General features: G+C 41.0%; 1 protein-coding gene across 1 annotated transcript; it reads right to left on the bottom strand.

The window, feature by feature from the left end:
• Positions 1 to 474: 474 nt before the first annotated feature.
• LOC133213150 (cytochrome P450 2U1) lies at positions 475 to 16,381 on the bottom strand. The gene is made up of 5 exons (XM_061355173.1): positions 15,898 to 16,381; positions 9,343 to 9,975; positions 5,036 to 5,197; positions 3,869 to 4,036; positions 475 to 3,457 (listed from the first exon to the last, which is right to left on the bottom strand). The coding sequence occupies exons 1-5, from the start codon at positions 16,334 to 16,336 to the stop codon at positions 3,279 to 3,281; spliced, it is 1,581 nt and encodes a 526-aa protein (XP_061211157.1). The 5' UTR covers positions 16,337 to 16,381; the 3' UTR covers positions 475 to 3,278.
• Positions 16,382 to 22,959: the final 6,578 nt, after the last annotated feature.

Raw genomic sequence — 22,959 nt, 5'->3', positions numbered from 1 at the left:
AGCACTTCAGTCACCTCCAGATCAGCCCTCCCTCCCCCTCTGCACACAAGCATCTTCTGCCTCTCCCTGGGCTCCCTCGAGGCCAGAGGCAATCTGCTCCCCACCCCAAGCTCTCCCTGAGCATCCCCTTCCTCCTCTCACCCGCTCTACACCAGGAGTCCAACAAAATCACACTTAAACTCTTCCACATCGTTCCTCAGACTGTGCATCTCCTCCTGGTGACAGCTCATTTGCCCCTCTATCTTCCTCAGCTCTACTCTTCCCTCTCCATTTATTCTGAGTAGCAGTGGTTTTGAAATATACTCTTTCTAGCATTTGAACATAACACGCCTGGCATTGTATTATCCCAGTTCCACTTTATTCTCCCACCCTCTCCACTCCTCATCCAAAACATTTCATAACATCCTCTTACTCAAAATCTTTCTTTGTAAGATGTGAAACACCAAACATCACAAGCTCAAACGAGAAGCAGAATTCATTAAAACAACTTACTTGGAAATTACTTTATTAAAAATAAAATTACACTGAAGTCTCAAGTCACTTTTAGAAATAAAGACATTTTCGGCATTCAGAAGTAGCCATTCACTTATAGAAACATACATTTTTTTCAACAAGGCATTTGAGACGCTTCCTCTGCCAAAAAAGGGAGGGGAAGGATACATTTACAAACACAACCCAAATCTGCTACCACTTTTACTTACAGCTTACCAAAGATGGTAACACACTTCTACAACAACAGATATTTCACTGCTTTTATGCTGTTGTTTAGCTACTCTCATGGCATCCTGTGAAAGTTTCAGTGCATCTGGAAGGCATGAAAGGCTGGTCTTTACTGTCACTCCCAACAGCATCCTGCATTCTGGCAGCCATCGACACGGTTGCTCCTTCACATCAGTAGTTTCAGCTCGTTGCACTGTGCACCATTTTGATGATAGATATCACCAAAATCCACATTCTCAAAGTGCTACTTGTAGAAGGATAATTTTGAAAGGATAGTTTTCAAAGGTGACATTTTAAACTAAATCCAGCAAGCAAAACAAGCACAATCATGTACAATTCCACACCTAGGGGATTATGGGCATTGTGCCTTCTTTGGAATCTGTAAAAAAAACTAAAGTGCTTTTCAAATGTGTCCTCATCGATTAAAAGGACATGTATTTTACATAAGTGATCAGTTGCACACATCATCATGTTGCTGAAAGAGGCATTTCAACAGAAAGATAAATATTATTTGGACTTTTAGCTTCATAATTAAGCATACACCATTTCAAGGAGTTCCAGACAAAAATCCCAACTGTACAAAATCTATTTATTCATTGAAAAATAGAAAGTTAAAGAAATAAGTGCTTATTACTCCAACACTGTCAGTGCTTAGTGCAAGTTTACTAGCATTGGCACAAACCTCAACTTTTACCATGCTATGTATGACATTTTTGAAAACCCCAAAGAAATAGTTTTAACATGAGCAAGGGCTAACCTCTAAAGTAAAAAGTTAGCCTATATATGAACTGGAAGTTGTCACACAAATAGTGGGGTACCTGACCAACCAAACACATAATCCAGAAATTAAGACACTATGTTATTCAAAACACATAACAGAAAACATTAATTTAAATCCAAAATAACTACATTACAGTTTTTGCTAGGCACTACCTGGTTTTTAAAACTTCCAAGTTAAAAAGTGACAAAACCAGAGGTTAATTTAAAGCTGAAGAGTTGATTCTTCCTTTACAATTTAGGCTTAATTTCTGCTTTGCAATTCCCAATTCCACTTTACATTCCAGTCTTGTAAACTTGACATTAGGAGGACTGCAGATAATTTCTAGATCAACTGAGGGGTTGAAAAAATATATATCTCCTTAAAAGAATACTTACATACTTACTTTATGTCATATGAAGTATTGCTAGATAAAAAGGTGTATATAAAGTGATTTAAAGATGATTAAGAACAATTATTTAAAGGTTATTTGTCACATGTCCCTCAAAAGATTGCTTTCAATGTTTGAAAGATCTTTCAAATAAAAGACTGAGTGCCCCCTTGTGAAACACCTAACAATAGGTTTCCTTGGTAATTGATTTGACAGTGGTGAACAGAACTAGAATTTTGCATGTGAAAAGAGTAAGGTGCTGCTACAGTAATACTGTATGAACTACAGATCTTTCTACTCCATATGAAAGATAAAGTATACTCAAATGTCAAGTTTGTCAGATTCCTCCTGTTCCATGCCTAAAAGTGCAAGATCCACATGTGCAGTGCCATATTAATGCCATATTTGAAGTAAAACTCCAGTTCCCAAAGCCAAACAGGTTGTGACAGTACTGTCCACACTGCCTGTAAGTGAAAAAAACAAGTGCAAGCTCCAGCGTCAGGATTATACACGTAGAGTTTTCCCCAGTGATCAGGCTGTTGGTCTCTTCCACGCTGCAACCACTGCTGACGTGAGGAAAACCACAAATGTGAAGTGGCAGCACAGATGTCTGGAATACCTGCTTGGCACCAGAGAGTACAGACTTCTGCTGTTTCTTGTTAGAGAAATCTGCTCTCATTTATATTCTGAGAGAGAACATCTGCATCCAGATGCTGCACACTGCTTTCATGTTAAGAACATGGTAGATTCAAGGATTCATTAGTCCTCCAAGCCTGAGTTTTCAGAGTTGATACCTGCTTGTTTATAGTAAGCACTGATAGCCAAGAATGTTTGGATCCAGGAATCCACACTGATTAGATCCAGTCTAAACGTGCGAGTTACTTGCAAGAAGTAAACTCCAAAATTAAAAGAAGTGTCATTTAGTAATTTCCAAAACCAATTTGCTATTAAAGCTCAGTTACAATGTTTCTTTACACAGAAAATGCTAATACCCTCTCACTTGTTAATCCTCTTGGTATCATGTGATGTCCCTCACTCATTTGGTAGAATAAATGTTTACGTACTGTTTTTACCAAAATAAAAATTGCCATTTGCTAAAACATCAACACATGTTTTGGACCATTCTCCCATAATTAACGTTTGACAAACTGACAGTAAGAGCTTATAGACAGAGGGGTTAAGCCCAGCTACTTTTAGTATCAAATCGCAAACGATGCTGTTGTTTGTTTGTGGAATGCAACAGCAGCAAAAAAAAAAAATCCCTTTCCAGAAGTGCAAAAGGATCATTCTCACCAACTATGAAAGCCTATGCAGTTGGTGTTTTTCTGGAAAGTAACAAAACAAGCTGGAAACAAAATAAAGCTGGATTTTAAAAGTGCAGTATTTCTTTGTGTAATCTTTTCTGATGTATCATTTCTTCAAGGCTATTATGTTGAATGGGCATGGAGCTAAAGTTAGACCAAACCTTCCATCCATAGATGGCTTTGCAGCATTTTCAGGGTACAAAAATGTAAAGCTTTGCATTAGACTTGCAAAAATTAAGAACAGCTCCATTTTTGCCAACTGCTCTCCCATGCACACACGTTTACCTAAAGAACAGTTAGAAGAGACATATTACTGGTCTTATACTGTTGATTCATTTGTTAACATGCATGCAATTCTTATGCTAGCACAGTCCAAACATAAAAAAGCTCAAACAATTATCAAGCTATCCACTCTGAAGCTTTGGTCTCCCATATTTGAATATAAGCCTTGCTCAGCTGTACTGCTTCATATTAGCAGCAAAAGTATTATCAAGGGAGAATTCATCATTTCTCATTTCTGCCTGGCAACTGGAGACTTGAAGAACCCAACCCATCCTGCAAGCCACTAACTGTAATAGTAAAACAAGTTCTGCAACTGGTCCTATGCACAACTTTTACATCTCACGCCTCCAAGGTCCTACGCTTAAAACACCACCACCTCCCCAAACAGCTACTAACTCGATGTGGATATCTTACCCATTCCAAAAGGAATGAAAGCCTCTTTCTTAATTAGTTGGCCATTTTCATCCAGAAATCTTGATGGTTGAAATTCATCTGGTTTCTCCCAAATGTTAGGATCTCTGTGTACTGACCACAAGTTGGGCACGATCACACTGCCCTTAGGAATAGTATATCCCTGCAGCACTTCAAACAAAAGCAGAGAGACAAAGGATCTGACAAGATGCTAGAAGTAAACATGGGAGACTTATACTGCCAAAAAGACGACTTGAAGGCGTCACAAAAACCAATACTGATCCCTAACTGTGGGCTGCAGATGTAGCAGGAGCGTAAAGCAAAGTTGATCTATGCTAGCCTGCTTGAGTCAAAATCATGCAGGTCAGAGCAGCTGGAAAGACATTTTGTTACAGAAGCACCTCCGTGTGGGGAAAAGGCGTGGGAAAAGGCAGCAGTGACCATTAGAAATTAGCTGCTACATCAAAGTACTGTGAAGCAGTTTCCTCCTGTTCCTGTGCTGTCACAGAACCCCACCACAGCAAAGGTAGAAGTAAAGAAGAAGAATGGGTTTTGAACTCTTACTGCAAAAGGGTTTTGAAGTGACTCATTCCAGCTTGTTGCACCTCACTGTCCTGCAAGCCAAAACATTTTAAAAGCAGATCAATGCAGTAGGGGGTTTGAAAGCCAAGTGTTGCTACCTCTCACTTGCTTAAGCTTGTGAGTCATTTAATGAAAACATATCGCCAGCAAGATGACTTGGAAAAGTATATTTATTATTGTTTCCTGTAGATGTGGAGCTCAATGGTATAATCCTTTCAAGCTGTAGCAAATCAACTGCTCCGAATTGATGTTTTCAGACCTTGATGGGTCAGATGGCCAAGACCAACCCTGCTGTTTCAGGTACAGAAGTGGAGTCTCGGCTGCCAATGACCACTAAGCACAACACGAACACAAGCTGACCCCCAGAAAAGAAATTGCTCTAAATTAGAATGCTTCTGGATGTTAGATCAGACATGCTGCTTAAATAGAGGAGTATCTCAAGCCCACCTAATCTCTATAAATGGCATTTTACATACATGGGTTACATGTCTAATACATAAATGAGGTCTTTGTATTCTCACTAGAGGTCCCATCAGACCAAAGACCATCAAAGAAACAAAACATTAGTAAGTCTCTAGAAACGCTTACCAGCCGTTTCTGAGGCCATTCGAGGAATAGAAAGGGGAACAACAGCAGTCATCCTCTGCACTTCCATAATGGTTGCCTCTGTGAAGGGCATTTGAGCCTTGTGGGTAAGAGAGGGAACTTTGTCGCGTCCTAGAACTGCTTCAATTTCTGCATGAACCTTCTCTATTCAAAGGGAGCGAGAAAATAAAAAAAAAAAAAGTATAAAAAATACACACAACATGTGAGAAGACATCACCTCAATTTCATTTGCCTGTAACTACAAGACATGTGATCCCTGGCAGAAATAACTACACCGACACAAGCCTTAAGAACAGAGTCAGCTAAAAACAAAACAACCAAGCGCAATCTTGACAACTGTCAAGAGTAAAGCCACTGAGATGACAGACATTGCTAGCACCTCTGCATTGGAAAAGTACAGGAGAAGTTCTGTTCTAGTTCCAAATGTATTAATAGTCTTAGTTCAACTACATAGTAGTTTGAATGGTGAAAACATCAAGCTTCTGGCCTGCACTGAAAAAATGAACAAAACCAGACTGCATGCAGTGCATGCCTGGGCAGTCCCTGGGGAGATCCAGTTCTTAGAACCCGGAAAGGCAGTGAAGAGATGGGAAAGCTTTCCTTGCAGCTGCTTTAGATACTTCATTCTGAAGCAGGAATTCTAATGCTGTCACTGCAAGCATTGAAGCTTACACTAACATTTGACTTTTCTTGCTGTTTCCTACTTTCTATTCACAGAACCTAAACTCTAAACTCACAGAACAGCCATTTCCCAGTTCACCCAAAATGCAGCAGCTGATGCCCTTTTCCCCACACAGCCCTTCTGCAGAGGAAAAAAAAAGAAGTTAACAAGCTTATCTCCCCTCTTGTTCATGTGAGGCACAAAGTGTCAGAAGATGTGTTTGCCCCTTTCATCTCACCCAAGGCTCAGCATACAACTAATTGTCTTCACAGAAGTTTCTAAGATGCAACATTTGCTTCACCCATGTATAAATGATGTGCCTTTTCTTCCAGGTAACTTGGAATCTGGCTACACAGCAAGACAATTTTGAAAGAGTAGACATCAAAATTAACCTTTTGTCAAAAGTTTTCATTTTTCACCCTTGATATTGTGAGTATTTTGTGGTTGTCCTGTTTGCCTTTTCCAAGATCCAGGCTGCTGATACTCTTGAGTTTTTTGCTATTTTCTCTCCTTAGCACCGATTCAAGAATAAATAAAAGCTCAGTGCAAATAAAGAAGTGTCTGTTTCAGAGAAACATTCAGAAATACTGTCAAGTCCAGGCTGCATGTAGTTTTGAGCAACCTGACCTAGTTGAAGATGTCCCTGCTCACTGCAGGGAGGTTGGACTAGCTGACCTTTGAAGGTCCCTTCCAACACAAACTATTCTATGATTCTATACTGTACAAACTGTGTTCAATGAGCAGTTGCTGCCACCTGCTGGGTTTGCTAAGAACACAGGTCTTCATACGAGGAACACAGAGTAAAACAGTGCCTTGCCAGTGGGGTGGCTCTTGAGGACCTTCTCTGTGGGATTTCACTACTTTTTAAAAGGCCACATTATGGCCCTGTTTTCAAGTACACAGGTCCACAGTAAATTAAAGGAGTAAAGCTTACAATGTAAAAAAAAAAAAAAAAAAAAAATAAAGGACACTGTCTCACGCCAAATATCACACCAGCATTTTATCCCGAACATTTCTTTGGAGTTTCTAAAGATAGGTGGACCTAACTATACAGAAAGCAGTCAAACTGCTGCTCACATTACCAACTGCAGAAACGTAGGCTTCAAGAGTTCTCTGCTAACAGTGCCTTTCTCTGCTCCACTGCCTTTCATGTATTTAAAAACCACACTGTTCTTCAGAAGTCACAGACCAAAACTAAGTCAGAGAACAGACTAAACCAAATACTGCCCACTGCCTCCCTATATGCACCCATGTGCACACACATCCCTTCTCTTTTTCCATGTAAAAAGCAAAACTGGCTTCCACAGACAAATACATCCTTTCCATTGTTTTGCCTGATAGCCCCTCATTTGCCCCTCCATGTCTGCAACATTTGCTATGCTAAGAGCTATGCAATTCAGATATTTCCTTTACAGGATAAAAGAAACATACTACCGGGGGGGGGGGGGTAAAATTAGAGGCCCATACATGACTCCCAGGCAATCAGGATACACACAGAATGGGATACTAGATGTAAGAGAATCACACTACATAGCTAAGTGATATACTCTGGACTACTGAGCCTATTTTTATGTTGCTCAACAATAGCCACAGCATAAGGAAAAGTGAAATCAGAGAAAAGCAGTAAAACTTAGATATCAGCACAAGAGCAAAAACTGACAAACACATATATGTACAGTACCAGGCAGTACAGAAAGGGGTTAAACCCTCCCAGCCCCAAACTCTTCTAATCTCATTTGCGTCATTCAGAATATATCTAATTCATGTATCTGCATATCAAATCAAGCAGTGATAACACACAACCATTAAAAACAGAAGAATAAGCCTATGCAATAAAACTTTATTTTATATTTGTACCCAGTGGACTCTCTCTCCCATGTACTGAACCGATGCCCTAATTTGCAACCTTTGCTCAACAATTTGGCATTGTGCAATAAACTATGATCTTGACCTATTTAAAGAGATTGTTCCAGACAGACAGGTAAACAAGTATCTATTTGCTTATTTGCAAAGCAGCTGCAGCACATGAAAACCTCAAAATATGAAATACTTGATAGAACAATTCCAGGTTTATAGTGTTCTTGGATAACTTGAGGATTAACCTTCTCCACTCCAGGTGAGCAAGAACCCCGGGCAAAGCGGTGGTCTCTTGGGAAAATGTTTCACTACTGTAAACTGAGGTAGAATTGCCTAAGTAGAATCTGCTCAAGGTTTCTAGTCAGCGTATACCCAACAATCTTTCTTGTGGAAATCAGCTGCTATGTAGCACTTCAGGAAAAGCTGATAATAAATGAATAAACCAAATTGCTTTATTTTTCTTAAATTCAACCATCTAAATTTGCCTAAACAGTACTATAAAAAACCCACAACACTGGCTTTGCAAACACATGTACTGTAACAAGACTCAATATAAAAAAATATTTAATCAAAATGAATTTTAAGTCTTTGGCAATTAAAATTTATCCTAAGAAGTCCCAAACACAGTGCTAGCAGCTCCTATTTTAATATTGCAACATCTCCAACACTACTGGTATTTTTTTTTATATCCACAAAAATCTAAAATTCATTTTCTAGAACTCTGTTATAAACGGTAACCAGATCACAGCACCATCAAGTATCTGTTTTGCAAGGAATCTCTGGAGGTCATCTGATCTAAACTATTACTCAAAACACAGTCATCTTCCAAATTAGATTCAAGTCTGAGGGTAGGTCAGACTACTCGGGGTCATACCCCACTGAGTTTTGAACACTTCCAAAGCTGGGGATTCTGTTAAGCATCAGGGCAACCTGTTGTACTCCTGGCTCTCTTCACAGGGCAGAGTTGGGGGTTTTTTCCTAGTATCTGATCAGAATTTGTTTATTCTAGACTGTCTCTGCTGCTTCTCTTCCCTCAACTTCACACGTCAGAAGAGACTGCCACCATCCTCCTAGCATCTTCCAATGAGGTAGCTGTAGGCAGCATAACGTCCCCCTCAGTCATCCTTTCCTAACACTGAACAAGCTCAGATCCCTCTGCTTCTCCTCTGGGGCCAAGTGCTTCATGTGTCTTCCCCTGCTGTCATGAGCATCCTACCCAAATGCCAAGACTGTCCAAGACTGATGGGGAGAGACCTTGCAGTGACATTGACCAGCTGTTGCAATGGACTTGTGTTAGTCCAATTTACTTAAGCTGTCTCTAATTAGATCTTCCTTTACAGTGGGTAGTGTTTCACTTCTCCAGGCTCTGTCACTAAGCTCAAGAACCTCTCTGATCACAGAAGTACAAAAGCAGACTTCAACCACTATGTATCTCTCATATACCACTATTATAGGCCTGGAATGCCACAACTGACAAAGCTTTTGAAATATGCTAAGGCTCCCTGGAATTGCTTGGGAAAAATTGTCCCAAACCAGAAGAAATGAATAGACGAAAGTGCTATCTGAGTAGTTAATATATAGCACTAAGCTAGAGATGATCATAGCAGAGCAGGACAGATGATGTCTTGACTGCATACCAACCTTTCACTTTACACATACACTATTTGCACTCCAAATGACTTCTCTACTGCTGCTGTTTGCTTCTGTTCCTGAACATCCATCTAGAGCTTTACCGTCTGGAATAAAACACCCAGAACACAAATAGTCTTACCTTGTACTTCTGGGTAGAGAGACATGTAGAGCAGGCACCACAGTAATGTGTTGGAAGTAGTGTCTGTGCCTGCGATGAAGAGATCACCAATGATAAAAAACAGGTAGTCTTCATTAAAACTGCTCTCCTTGTTGTTTTTTTCTTCTTCTGCATGGATGAAGTACATATCAATGAAGTCCCTGGGATTTGCTGCATCCAGTGTATCCCTGTGCTGTGCAATTATTTTCTTCAGAAAAGCAGTAATATCTAATTCTGTTTTCCTAAGTTCCCAGAAAGGCCCAAAGGGAAGGTAGTACAGCCAAGGGCAGATATTGACCAGGATCATATAGCGGTTCACACTTAGCTCTAGGGCACGGGCCATGTTCTTTAGCATTGTCTTGAACTCAGTATCTTCGTAGTTAAAACGCCTGCCAAAGGCCATGGAACAGATAACATTGGATACTGCATTACGAATTATTGGAAAGGGATTAAATGAATCCTTCCCATGCTTCAGCATTTCCTCCTTTATAAACTTCAGTTCCTCAATGATTTTTGGCTCTAAGCTGAGTCTTCCTACTCCAAAATGACGCAGTGTTGAAAGAGAGAATTTCCTCTGTTGCTTCCAGACAGGGCCGTAAGGTGCAAAAATAACACCTGGAAGACAAAGGGAGAGTCTGAAACCACAATGTTCTATTTTCAAGAATTAGTTAGACAAGCCTGCAACCCAAGCACCAGAACAGAAGGAAACAATACACAGCAAATCTATCCCAAGCTAGGAGCTAAAGGAAGGCCACAAGGTTCTTTATAATAGCTTTGGGAAATCCTGCCTCTCTTTTTCCCAACAAATGAAATTAATGCAACAGTTACATCAATATTTTTACTAGTCTTTGCAAGACATTAATAGACAGAGAAAAGCCACTGTAGATGATTTATTACAAATTTATCACAATTTATTACATCATTATTACAAGTGATGGCAATTTTGCAGGAACTGGCATTCTGGGACATATGCTTGCTACAGCCTTTTCCTTCCAGTGTCCTGAAACACAAATTCCTTCAGCAAGACAGAACAGATGATACTAAAACAGAAACTGGTTTTCATTTACTTCCCCCTTCACGCTATGCAAAATTCTCAATACTTTTTGCATATGTACCTATTACTGTTACAAGCAAGGTTTTTCTTTAGCTTACAATGTGTTCAAATGTTCAAGAGCAGGTTTGATGGGGCTTTGAGCAACCTGATCTAGTGGAAGGTGTCCCTGCCCATAGCAGGGAGGTTGGAACTGAATGATCTTTAAGGCCCCTTCTAATCCAAACCATTCTGTGATTTTGTGATAAACAAAATGCAGGATATGCATGCTATAGACAACTGGGAAGGTGAAGACAGGTTTAGAGCCACTTGTCAAAAACCTGCTTGATTTGCATCTTCACATTTTTGATGCCTCTAGGCACCCGTTTTGCATGATAGTGTTATTATGAAACACCATTAAAATTAAATCCCTTAGCTTCAAGTATAAACATTGCTTTTTTGTTGAATTAACAGACAACACCAAAGATACCACAGCATAACAAAATATGCAACTTGTTATTTCTAACAAGTTGTGGTTTAAGCCCAGCTGGTAACTCAGAACCACGCAGCCGCTCTCTCACTGTCCCCCCTGCTCCTGGGGGGATGGGGAGGAGAACCAAAAGAACATAACACCCATGGGTTGAGATAAGAGCAGTTCAGCAACTAAGGTATAACACAAACCACTACTGCTACCACCAATAATAATAATGATAAGGGAAATAACAAGGGAAGAGAATACAACCAATCACCACCTGCCAGCTGATACCCAGCCCAACCCAAGCAGCCATCTAGCCTTTCCAGGTAACTGCCCCCAGCTTACATACTGGGCATGCCGTGCTGTGGTATGGAATACCCCTTTGGTTAGTCTGGGTCAGGTGTCCTGTTCTGCTTCCTCCCAGATTCCCACTCCTCCCTGACAAAGCGCGAGACTCACAAAGTCCTTGGTCAGAGTAAACATTACTTAGCAACAACTAAAAACATCAGAGCCGTACCCAGGCTTCATGATTAGCCTGAGAAAGTTTAGTCATCAGGCTACAGAGTAGTTCTGCTCTTATTCTTATGGTAAAGCAATGCCATGTATGTTTTTTTCTGGAAATAAGAAGTTACTTTATAAAAGCAACATCAATTCTTCTGTCAACTGCAAACCTTACCATTAAATTCAAAAGAAAGAGAAATGGCCACAAGAAATCAGCAACAGAAAGATGAACCACGTTTGAATACTTAACATCACCTACATTTCTATTACAACTTAAATGTTCATAGCAAAAAAAGCAGACTAAACAAATAAGGTATCTATGGCTAGCAACATAAATCTACAGATATGTAAATGAGATAACTATACTCACAAAGGTCTGCAATCCCAAAGGTATAAATAGTTCAGTGCAACATGAATCTGGTAAACTTTCCAGCCAGATTTCCTGATTACATTAACTACTCATAGTAGTAACAACAGACCAAAGAATACAAACACATGACCTAGGTTCGAAAGTCCTAAAGATAATAAGCAGAACATTAGGAGTCAGAACAAGGTGAGAATCATCTGAACTTCATGTTCCCTGCTGAAGACAATCTTTCGGAAACCTACTGAAATGTCTACTCCCTGGCACTTTAAAAACATATTTTCAGATGTTTCCTGATAGCACTGGTGTCCTCAAATAAGGTAGGTGAAACAACAGGGTTATTTAGGGCTGAATTTGGCCAAGAACCAACTCAGGTTTTCAGGGTTTGTGGCTGGGGTGGGGAAATTGAGGATTTATTGAAACAACATTATCACCATTTCTATCCACAAGTATCTACAGAACAGACTATACATCCACAATCTCTTCCTCTTTTTGTTATTACGAAAACTAGTTTTAGGATCAAAACAGACAATCCTGTTGCCTTGAATGTAAAGAAGACACTTCCACCCAGGAAGGCTGACAACAACAAACCTCCCCGCAGTCTCTCCAACAGTCCGGCATGGGGTATGGCTGAATAGCATGATGTCTTCTGAAGCCCAGAACCCCCAGACTGCAGAATACTAATAACTGGTTTGCAAACTATGAAAGAATAAACAGGAGACACATTAAGGAGGAAGAAGAGCATAAAGTTAGAATAACAAGAGATAAGAAAGAAAACTGCTAACTGGATCACTGCCAGGCAGTAGTAATGAAATAGTAGTTCACTGTTTTTCAAGAAAATCTCTGAAAAGTCAACATGCCCAACACAGGCAACTGTATTCTTAAAAAAAACACAACAACAACACAAAAACCAACACCAACAAACAACAAACAAAAAAACCCCAAAACAACAACAATAAAAACCCAACCTGAAAAGAATACAGTAATAAATTCTGAAGCACCATGAACTCAGAACAACCAGGATTTCATGCTTATTACACAGGGCTAATTCTATGAACTGGTAATGAAAACCTGTCAGTACAACCAACAGAGCAACACACAGAGAGAAAAATAGAAAATTTGTTTTATTTCCCCTCTTTTCCTCCCCCCCAAATTTCTTTCTGCTAGCTTTAGTGTTGCTGCAATACTGGAAACATTTACAAACACAGAATTCATTACGTTTAATAGCATTTAACTTCTGTATTGTCTGACGTCCACATCTGGATGTCCACAGGACAGGACTATAAAGGCAGACAACCACTCAAGCACCATCACCTCTACAGCTGAGTCTTTGCCACCTCTCAGAGATACAGAAAAATGCTTTACTAAAACAAAAATACAAAAACTTACTCCCCCCCCCCCGTAGTATTTCTCTTTCTGCAGGCATATGTGCAGAATCCTTCAATTAATAATTGACTTCCACCTTCTCCTTAAAGCTTTCACCACACTTTCCATCCAGCTAAGGCAGCTACTCAGTTGCTGAAATGCAGTATTTGCCATTCCTGATACTCCTTCTTGCTCTCCCCTGGGCACAGTATTTTATCTGCATCTTGCACACAACACAGCCACACACAGCTGAGATAAGCCTTTCTTTCTTCTGTAACATACCTAGCATGTCAGCTCAGGGTAAAGACAAAACTACAACAGAAAATGTAGCTTAGAAGAAAACAGCCTCCTAAATTTACACCAGGTAGTTTGTTTACAGAATGAAGATGCGGGAATCCAAAATGGACACTTACTGAATCCCAGCATTGTAGTAGCTGAGTCATGAGGGGCAGATCTGAAGTTACACAATCATTCCACTTCTCTGTTTTTTCTTTCCTAGTGCAAACACAACTGTCACTGCCCTGATCTACAGCAAAGTCTCGCCCATGAACTCATGAAACTAAGCACAGGAGGTTCACAGACCAAACATAAGAGATCTCCAGTTTGAGTGCTGTAACCCATCCACCTCCTCCACAATAAACCACACACAAGGAGAAAGACTCACTAACACATAGCTCTTATGGACAATATCTATGAAAACTGAGGTATATTGTACCTATACCACAGAAAAAGGAAGAAAACACAAAGCTGTCAGAAAACATATTGCTCACCTCTTACCCCACTGGTTCCGCAGCAACTGCCTTCCCAGTACTACAAACGCAGCACTGCAGAGGTTCGGTACTCTCCTACACGCTACCACTAAATCCAAGCCAGGCTACTGAGAGCAGCTGTGACTTCCAGTGGCTTTTAGAGAACCTCCTTGCGTGGAGGCCAGGCAGGCCCACAATGGCCATATTCACTGACCTGTCCCTTTGTGTAGTCAGAATACGTAAAGGGAATTTGTGGTTAATTCTACAATAGTCTCACACCTGCAGCAACTCATGTGGTTGCACCAGCTAACATAAGCAATACGTAACAGCTCAGGTTTTACAGACAAGTGGGCAATATAACAGTCCTCGTTCCTATGGTGACCCCCCAGATAAAACTAAATGTAAGGCAATATAATGTCCCTGCCACCACACAGCACAATGCAGACAGGTACACTTGGGTGCAGAACGCTCCAGACAACATCCTCCTGACACTTTCAGCTCCCATGGAGCATGCACCAACTGCAGAAGCTGCTAAATGCCCTGTCTCCTCTTGTGTCACGGTGCTCAGAAAAGCCTGAGAGCTGTCTGCAGAAAACAAGAAACACACAAAATTCACAGCATTCCAGGAGAAAGAAATACATCACAAGCCTTAACATGCGGTTTTACAGCACTGCTGAAAGTGATCTAACATCTAACTGCTCATAGAATCAAAGAGTGGTTTGGGTTGGAGGGGACCTTAAGCTCATCCAGTTCCAACCCCCCCTGCCACAGGCAAGGACACCTTCCACTAGACCAGGTTGCTCCAAGCCCCATCCAGCCTGGCTTTGAACATTGCCAAGGATGGGGCAGCCACAGATTCTCTGGGCAACCTGTGCCAGTGCCTCACCACCTACACAGTAAAGAATTTCTTCCTTACATTTAACCTAAATCTACCCCTTTTAAGCCTGAACCCCAGGTTTAAGTTTCCTCCCAGTCCTTGCTGAATGTACTGCACCTAAAAATATTCACACACTATTACAACATGTCAGTAAGATGTCCCCAACCAAACCAATACCATTAATAATTTATTTTTTATCCTTTAAACCAATTACAGTAATAGTACCTGATTGCTGTTTAATAAACACAGTCTAGATTCCCTCCCTTTCCTTTTACCCTTACTGGGGTAACCCTGGTACAGTAAAAAATGGAAGATAATAGTTTCAGACTTTAACCAATAGATTTGCCAGGCCTTGAGAAGATAAGATAAACAAGTTTCACAATACAGTGCAGCACATTAACAAGCCTCCTGGGCTGTATCTCCTAAACGGACAGTGGAAGGCAGTTTTCCACAAACAGAGACACTGTAATGGCCCTAAAGGCCAAACACGCAGAAGTGCTAACGTGAACTTGACATCATGTGTTTGAACTCCTCATGCCCTTTTTTTCTTACGAAACCTAGTGAACTCTCCTCCGACCTATTAAAAAAATAACCAACAAAACAAATATGCTCAGTAGCTTTTGGCAAGCAGAATAACACACCTGTAAACATCTCGGTAGCCTGCATGCAGGCAGCGCAGCCTGCACAGCTTCAGGACTCCGAGAAGCCCAATCTTAGCCACCGTTACCTTGGCAAGCACTGGGGAACCGCACAGTTTCATACCGCTGCCAAAGTATTCGCAATGTCTCCTCCTGACAGAGCGACAATCAGAAAGCCCCGAGGTGACAGACTAGCTCTCCCCTGAGTGCCCGCGCAAACGCCATCCCCTCCACAGCAACCACAGGTAAAGGGGTCAGGCGTTTCAGTGCCGCGCTGCCGCCTGCGGCGCACACCACAGTGCGGCGCCGCGAAGCTCGCACGGATGCTGCACGTTCATCTAAAGGCAGGGAGGGCTCATTTCTCCCTGCAGGCTGTCACCAGCAGGGCAAGGCACACGCACCATTAGCTAAAAATAAGCGAAACATAGAGAAGTCACAAAACCGAACAGGTCCTGCTTCGGGCTCCTGACAAGTACGGCCCTGGCAGTTCATTAACCTTCCCCGGTCAGACCCCCAGCAGCCCGCCGGCCCCGCTTACCCTTCTTGCGGGTGATCATGAGGACGATGGGGACGGAGGGCCGGTCGCTGAACACCTCCGCCTTCTGCACCAGCGCCTCCCGCACAGCCCCGAAGGTGTTTAAGACGATGAAGGGCCGGCTGCCCACGAACAGCCGGAAGACGCCACCGTACAGCTTGGTGAGGCCGGTGAGGAAGACGTGGGGGGAGAAGGCGGGGCAGCCCCGGCCACCGCCCCTCACCTCCACTGCCCACCTCCGCAGCAGCGGGGGAGGCAGCAGCGCGAAGGCGAAGTTGCCTACCAGCGGCCAGGGCTCCGGACCCGGCGGCAGCCCCGGCAGCGCCCGGGGCCGCCGCAGCAGCCAATAGCAGCTCAGCCAGCACAGGGCCGCCAGCAGCAGTTCGGTGGCGGTGGGGGCCCGTAGGAGCCACGTCCAAGCCGCCATGCCCGCCGCCGCCATCCCCTCAGGCGGCGAGGCACCCCGCCGCCCCCTCCCGCTGCTTAGCGGCCTAAGATGGCGGGGGCGGGCGGTGCGGCCTGTCAGCGCCCTGACCCCGTCCCCGCTGGGGTTGTGGGCGGGTAACGGTCCGCCCTGGGGGGGCCGGACTCCGCCTCCGCTGCGCCCGTTAGATAGCGGCGGCTCCTCTAGGTGAGGAGGGGAAAAGCCGCGGGAGGTGTCCGGGAGCTTCCACACGCCGCCAACAGCCCCGAGCAGGGGCAGCGGCAGCACCCGGCCACGAAGAGGTTTAAGTGTAAGGGGGGTGTGTCAGGCACGGTGAAATGGAAAATTAGTGCTTGCGGGGTGGGGGTGTGGGGGTGGTGTATTTTTGTTTATTTAGGGGGGTTGGGTTTTATTTTTGACTGACTCTTGAACTTGGACTAAGCCCGAGGGCAAAGATTTCATTGAACATACACAGCCAGCTGGCAAGATAAAAAGTGACTGCTCCTCCCAGCCTCATAGGGCTTCACCTTCAAAATCCACCTTAGCTAAACACCTATTTTTATTGGGGTGCAGAAGGAAATACAGATAAACGCTTCTTTCCCTTCCCAAATACAAAAGCTGGCACTGCACGAAAAGTTTTTTTCATAATCAAGGGCTAACCTAGAACAATATCCCAGCTCTGGGTTAAGTAACTGCTTAATGAATGCAGAACAGCACACAGGGGCCTGAGGTGAGCGTGAATTTCAGAGGAAAGAGAGGTTTAGTCCTTACTTCTCCATGCCCGGGGCATCGTGCACTCTTCATACACCCCTCACTAAAAGATAAAAGCATTGTGGACAGATGACAAGTACACCACCTTTAAAGCAACCCCCAAAAATAAAAAGGGAAAGAACAAGTGGCATTTACCTATTAAAAAAAGGTGGTGTTTCTTTCTTTGTTTTTAAATATTTGACCATTCGATAAAGATAGTGAGAAGCGGTTCTTTAAACAGTGGCTGGTCTGTATTAAAAAGGGTTTATTGCAATTATACAGAAGTTAGAGCAATTTTAGAAATACATAAAGCTTCAAATGGTTAAGGTCAGTTTTCCTCCAAGCAGTTAAGGCAACTGGGTGCAACATCTCTTTAGTTTAACATGAACAGAAAATGGACATTTTACTAGCCATGGATTAAACAAAGCAGGAAAAACTAGATCAGAGATTTAAACTGGCAGAACAGAATGCAGTTTTTTCTGTAGTTAATTACAATAGACACAAAATAAAATGTATCTGTAAGAAAAATACGGAAATAACAGGTGAAAATTTATCTGAACCAAAGACATTTTAAATTTGAGTCTCAAAGTTTAAGTGCTGCAGTCTGAAAGGAAGAAGCTAAGCTACTCAGCACAACTGAAATACATTACTGGGTTGCCAATTTTATGTAAGAGCAATCTAGCCTCTCAGTCTAGCTGAGAAGTAGGACTAGATAAGGAAATTGCGTCTTTGCCTCCATATGCAGCTGAAAGATCGGTTTCAGTGGCATATGGCCAGTATTGGGTTGCCCAGAGACTAAATTTCACATTAGGTTTGACAAAAAAAATGAAACTACTTTCATAGTTTTAAGTGAATTTACTGATCAACTGTAAAAGGTTGCTCTGAAGTATCATTAAACAGATGTTTCTACTTAAAAATAGTAAGTTGTTGAAACATTAAAGTCAGCTTTTCAGATTAAAACTAGAACTAAATAGACTATTTTTAAAGCATAAAATGAATGGCAAAATATAACCAAGTACTTTATTAATATTCTGCATACCCCAAATAACTACATATACAAGTTTTAGCACTATAATGTTTCCCTTGGAAATTATTACTCCTCAGTCTTCATATCAGTATAATACATACCACCCCCATTTAATTCTGCACTTAAGGAAAATCTATTCCTCAAATTGTTTTACTGTAAACTGAGTAATCAAAGCACTTGGTGCCACTTTTAACAGGTAATAAAAAAAAAAGAACAAACCCGAAACAGTCCTCCACATAACAAGCAAAGGAAAAATCCCACCAATGACTGTCATTGAGATGAGTGTTTTAAAAAATGCAGTAGTTCAAATTAACTGATTTTCCTTTAAAGTTAACCATTAACTCATTTTTCTTAGTTACAAAGCTAAGGCCCAAGCAGAAACATTGGAAGTTTAACACATACAGTAAATTCTCAAAAGCAATATAATATTCCTTTCTCAAAATTTATCTCTTGTCTTTGAATCCTCTCAACCCTTCTGAGTATTGACTAGTTACTCTATGCGGTTGTTGAGTTAGCATCCATTCTCTTCAAGTATGGGCTGTGATTTTTTTAAGCTTGCAGGCAACTTTTTTATTTTTATTTCTAAAGGCACTTTTGTCACAAAAATCTCTGTCAAAAAACCACTGGAATTACTGTAAAGTTCTGAGTTAGAGCAGTGCAGTGACAAACATGTTTCTGTTATTTACATCAGATGCTAATGCTGAAAATCTGCTTTCAACCAAGTACATCTCACGTGCTCACAAACGTTTTGTTTGTTCAGGGCATTTAAACATACAGCGTCTATCTCAATATTTCTGTAAGGACAGCAATTCTTTGGTAAATAAATGAAAAAAAAAAAAAAGAAAAAGACAACCATTTGTTTCTAGTAACGAAAAAATAGTAAAACTTGTATTTCAATGTGGTTTAAAACTGTTATGGATGACTCTGTTCTATCTTTGGCTCTTCTAAGTGTCCTACGGTTAAAGCAAGCATCGAGACAAGTAGCAAGACAATATAAGCTACCACTACTAGATGATCCATCTTCACTCAACAAAAACCCATCCATCCCTGCTTTTACCTGAACAGTGCGATTTGTTTCTGCTTTAAATTAAGCTACTTTAGACCTGCAGTATTCTTTGCACAGTCACAGAATTTCCATAAAATAGATCCTGGAGAAACCCATTTATTTGCTTAAGTACTAGGTGCAAGTGATTCAACAGAACTTATTCGAGTATATGAAAGGTAACAGTTTAGCGACCAGAACCTCTAGGTGTAACTACTTCAAAGCAGGGAGTGCTGCAGTGTTCCAGGGTGCACCCTTATACATGCACCTCTCCTGCTCACCAGCGCCTACCTGGACAGGACACCTGCTCTTCAGGTTCATATGTCCCGATAAATTAAAAGCATCATACTTACAGCTGACTATAGTAACACTTCAAAATGCATTACAGGCAGATACTTTTACAACTGCAAGCTGAGTGAGATACAAGGGGCTTAGAAGGTAGGACAACTGAAGGCTTTGTATTCCCAATGGAGGGAAAGTGTAGATACTGCTGCCCAAAAATGCCTTTTGAAAAGATTTGGAAATGCATTGTTCTTCACTATATACAATTTAAATTGTAACCAAATGGAGGGTTGAGGGGAGACCACAACAGTATCTTCCAGTATCTTCTGCACCAGAATGCATAAGGTAGTTTTTCATCTTAAGAGGAGGTTGCTTGTAAACAAAGTTAGAAAATTACTTTGCTGTTTGAAAGTGTAAATAATCTTAGTTTAACTTGCTTTCATGTGTTTTTATGTCCTACTGTGAGCAGCCTTAGTAATTATGTCAAGTTTCACTTCTGTTCCCTAGATAATCCCTAGGTTATCTGGTCATGTTCCGTCACAAGTTTGGGGATTTTTTAGGAAGTTTCAGCAAATCATGGCTCTACATTGCAGAATCACCATTCTCCTAATACAGTGTTTTCCATTTCACATCCTCTGTCTCTCCAAGGCTCCAAATGATGATGAAGTTGGGGAACTGCTCTGGTTTTCTTAAAAAAAAGAAACTAAAAAAAACAACACACACCAACCACAAAACCCACACACCAAACTATCAGCCTATGCCTTGATCCTATCCAATACAATTCTTGGCTTTTCTGAGTTTCAGAAGATTAGCTATCCTAAGCATGTATGAAAATTTTATCTTGCATGTGTAGTCTAAATCCATACACTCCTAACACTCTCCTGTACTAGAAACCTGAAATGTTTTGCAGTTTTTATATAAAGCAGAAATAGAAAAGGGGCTGAATTTTATAAAAAGCATTTGGAACAGGCTTAAGATGTAGAGAAATTTGGCTTTATTGTCACAACAGCTTTCTTTAATGTTCATGGGCAAGAAGAGAAGATCGACTCTTGAGAATTTTTGAGGTAACTTTAGCACCATAAATGGAAACAGGATTTTAATTTTAAGATGTGTGTGGTCATGTAATTAGTCCAACAAAGTATTGCTTTTGTTAGTACACAGGCTGACCATGGGAAGTTTCTTGTATGTGCTGAGTAAATCATGTAGGACAATTTCTTTAACATGTTTGTACCAAATTCACAGTCAACAGTGCAAGTGCTCATGACAGATAGCACCTTTAGAGAGAAAAGCTACAAGATGCTCAAATTATTGCCTTTTTTTTCTTTAAATACAACTAGTCCAATAGAGCTTAACACAGTTAACAGATTGGTATACAGTAAACCACAACACTCAGCAGTCATCCACTTAACCAAAATAGCTGACGTGCTAGAAAGTGTCATCCTGAAAGTTTTGCAACACAAAAGCCAACTCTTACTAATTATGAACAGTTTACATAAAAACAATGCTGTTTGAAACACTAGCAGGAATTGGAGCTACAGCACAAAAGATCTCTAAGTAGTATCATTTGATACTGTAGTATTATGTTGTAAAGCATTTGCAGAACTGCACCCTAAAGCTATAAAACCAGGCCGTATGTTAACTCCTTACCACGCAAGGACTACAGCACTCCTGTATTACCATCTAGGATTCCTCAGCAGCCAACAGCTTTTCTTGCCTGTTTTTTTTCCAGGTTGGATACATAGCTCCAATTAATGCACAGAGCTATGGATTTAACCTAGGAGAAATCATGTACGAAAACTGATCAGCCAATGAGGATGAAACCATGTTGCAGTTAAAAGTGATGTCGTGTACTGTTTTTACAGAAGTCTTTAGAGCTCTCCTTTCTAAGTTACATGAGAAGCAGGAGAACCACAAAACATTATTTCCTCTTTAACTTTCAGATTCCCTAGTGTCACCCTGACCTCACAAAAACCACTAGAATTTTTCACATCTCACACATGCTCTCCTACATCAGGAAAATAAACACAAATCCATGTACTAAACATTTAAAAAGAAAGAATTGATTCCTGAGATAAAAAGTATGCCCTAGGACATTAGATTTTTGTACTTGAAAATAATCTCAAGTTTCAAATTGTGCAAACATGTCTGACAAGAATATCTTTTGGCTTTAGTGTTAATTTTGGGGGCTACTCTTCTGTACTGAGCCACTTAGAAAAGGCAGTCAACAGAGGCAGGTGAAGTAAGACAGGAGCCCAAAGCAGCCTAGGCTAAAGTATAAACAGCATTTTGAGTGGCAACAAACTGAAGAAAGTGCAATGCAAACCCAGTTTTTATGGAAGTAACAAAGCACAGAGAACTCTTTGTTACTTAAAAAAGGGAAGAGAGGTTGGAATTTAGTAATATTGTTTAAGGTCTGTATGCAAACACTTAACTGGTAAATGTAAAAGTAATCAGGGAGACAGATTTCCTCTTGATGCTTTCAGCACTCCTGCTGCTATTTAAACTATAACAATAATAGTAATACTAATTTAAAAAAGCATACAGAACCACTAATTTTAAATGCAACTCACATGCTTGAAGTAACAGCAGACTATATATTCTGTTGGACTAGAATGCAGCTCTCCGATGACTGTTTTTACACTGGTCTGCCTTTTCAGCCCCTTTCACAGTTTTCCAGTTTGTATGTGATCTTCACTACACTTTTTAGCTATTGCCACGTTTGGTACTGTGCCCAAAGGCTGAAAGGAGCTCAAAAGGACAAGCAAAGATTGTTCACAGCCTACTACACAAGTACAACCTACTGCATCTTCCCAGAGAGGCCTCTGGACTGCATCCAGTACTGCGTACGCCAGAGAGCACCCTCCCTATGCACAAGTATTTGCATGGTGCCTGGGTCCCCAACTACTCAAAATGCCTTTACTTCAGACTGGGTTCTGACCACTTGTACTTTAACAATATTTAAAAATAAATTAAAAAAAGGGGGGGGGAAAGGCGGGGAGAGAGTCACCCTCAGATGCAATTCAACAGTTACTTTGGGAAAAATAACCTCAATTGGCACAAAGGATATTGTGTCATGCCTTTGCAGTTTCACAAATACTAACCTCCTAAAGATATTATTATGCAGACAAAAAATACAATAATTATTATTATACAGGCATAGCTTTAAAGAAGAGTATTCCTGCTAGAAGAAGCCCATGCATAGAGATTTTAAAAAACGCTGTAGGCACTGTATACAATGGATCTACGTTTTTTTCCATTGACATTTACTAGAACTAGAATCAGTTATGACTAAACTATCCATCAAGAAAACAACAAACACACTCCTCATCTAGGGAAATGACTGGGCCAACACAGAATCATTTGAAAAAGAGTGAACACTAAATAGAACACTGTGATACAGCATTTTTTTTCTATGGTATGAATAAGACAGCAAGTATCATATAGCCAATATAATCTGAACTCAGTCACAAACTACTTCCAGCAGGAGTGAGTTCACCCTCTCCTCCTACCTAGCTTGCATCTTTAAGATTTGCCCACAGC

This window comes from Neopsephotus bourkii, unplaced genomic scaffold, assembly GCF_033783945.1.
Source record: "Neopsephotus bourkii isolate Nb327-2 ecotype Australia unplaced genomic scaffold, CSIRO-AGI_Nbou_v1 NB_787, whole genome shotgun sequence".
Lineage (NCBI taxonomy): Eukaryota > Metazoa > Chordata > Aves > Psittaciformes > Psittacidae > Neopsephotus > Neopsephotus bourkii.
Note: the sequence above shows the minus strand (reverse complement) of the source record. Positions and strands in the feature narration are given on the sequence as shown.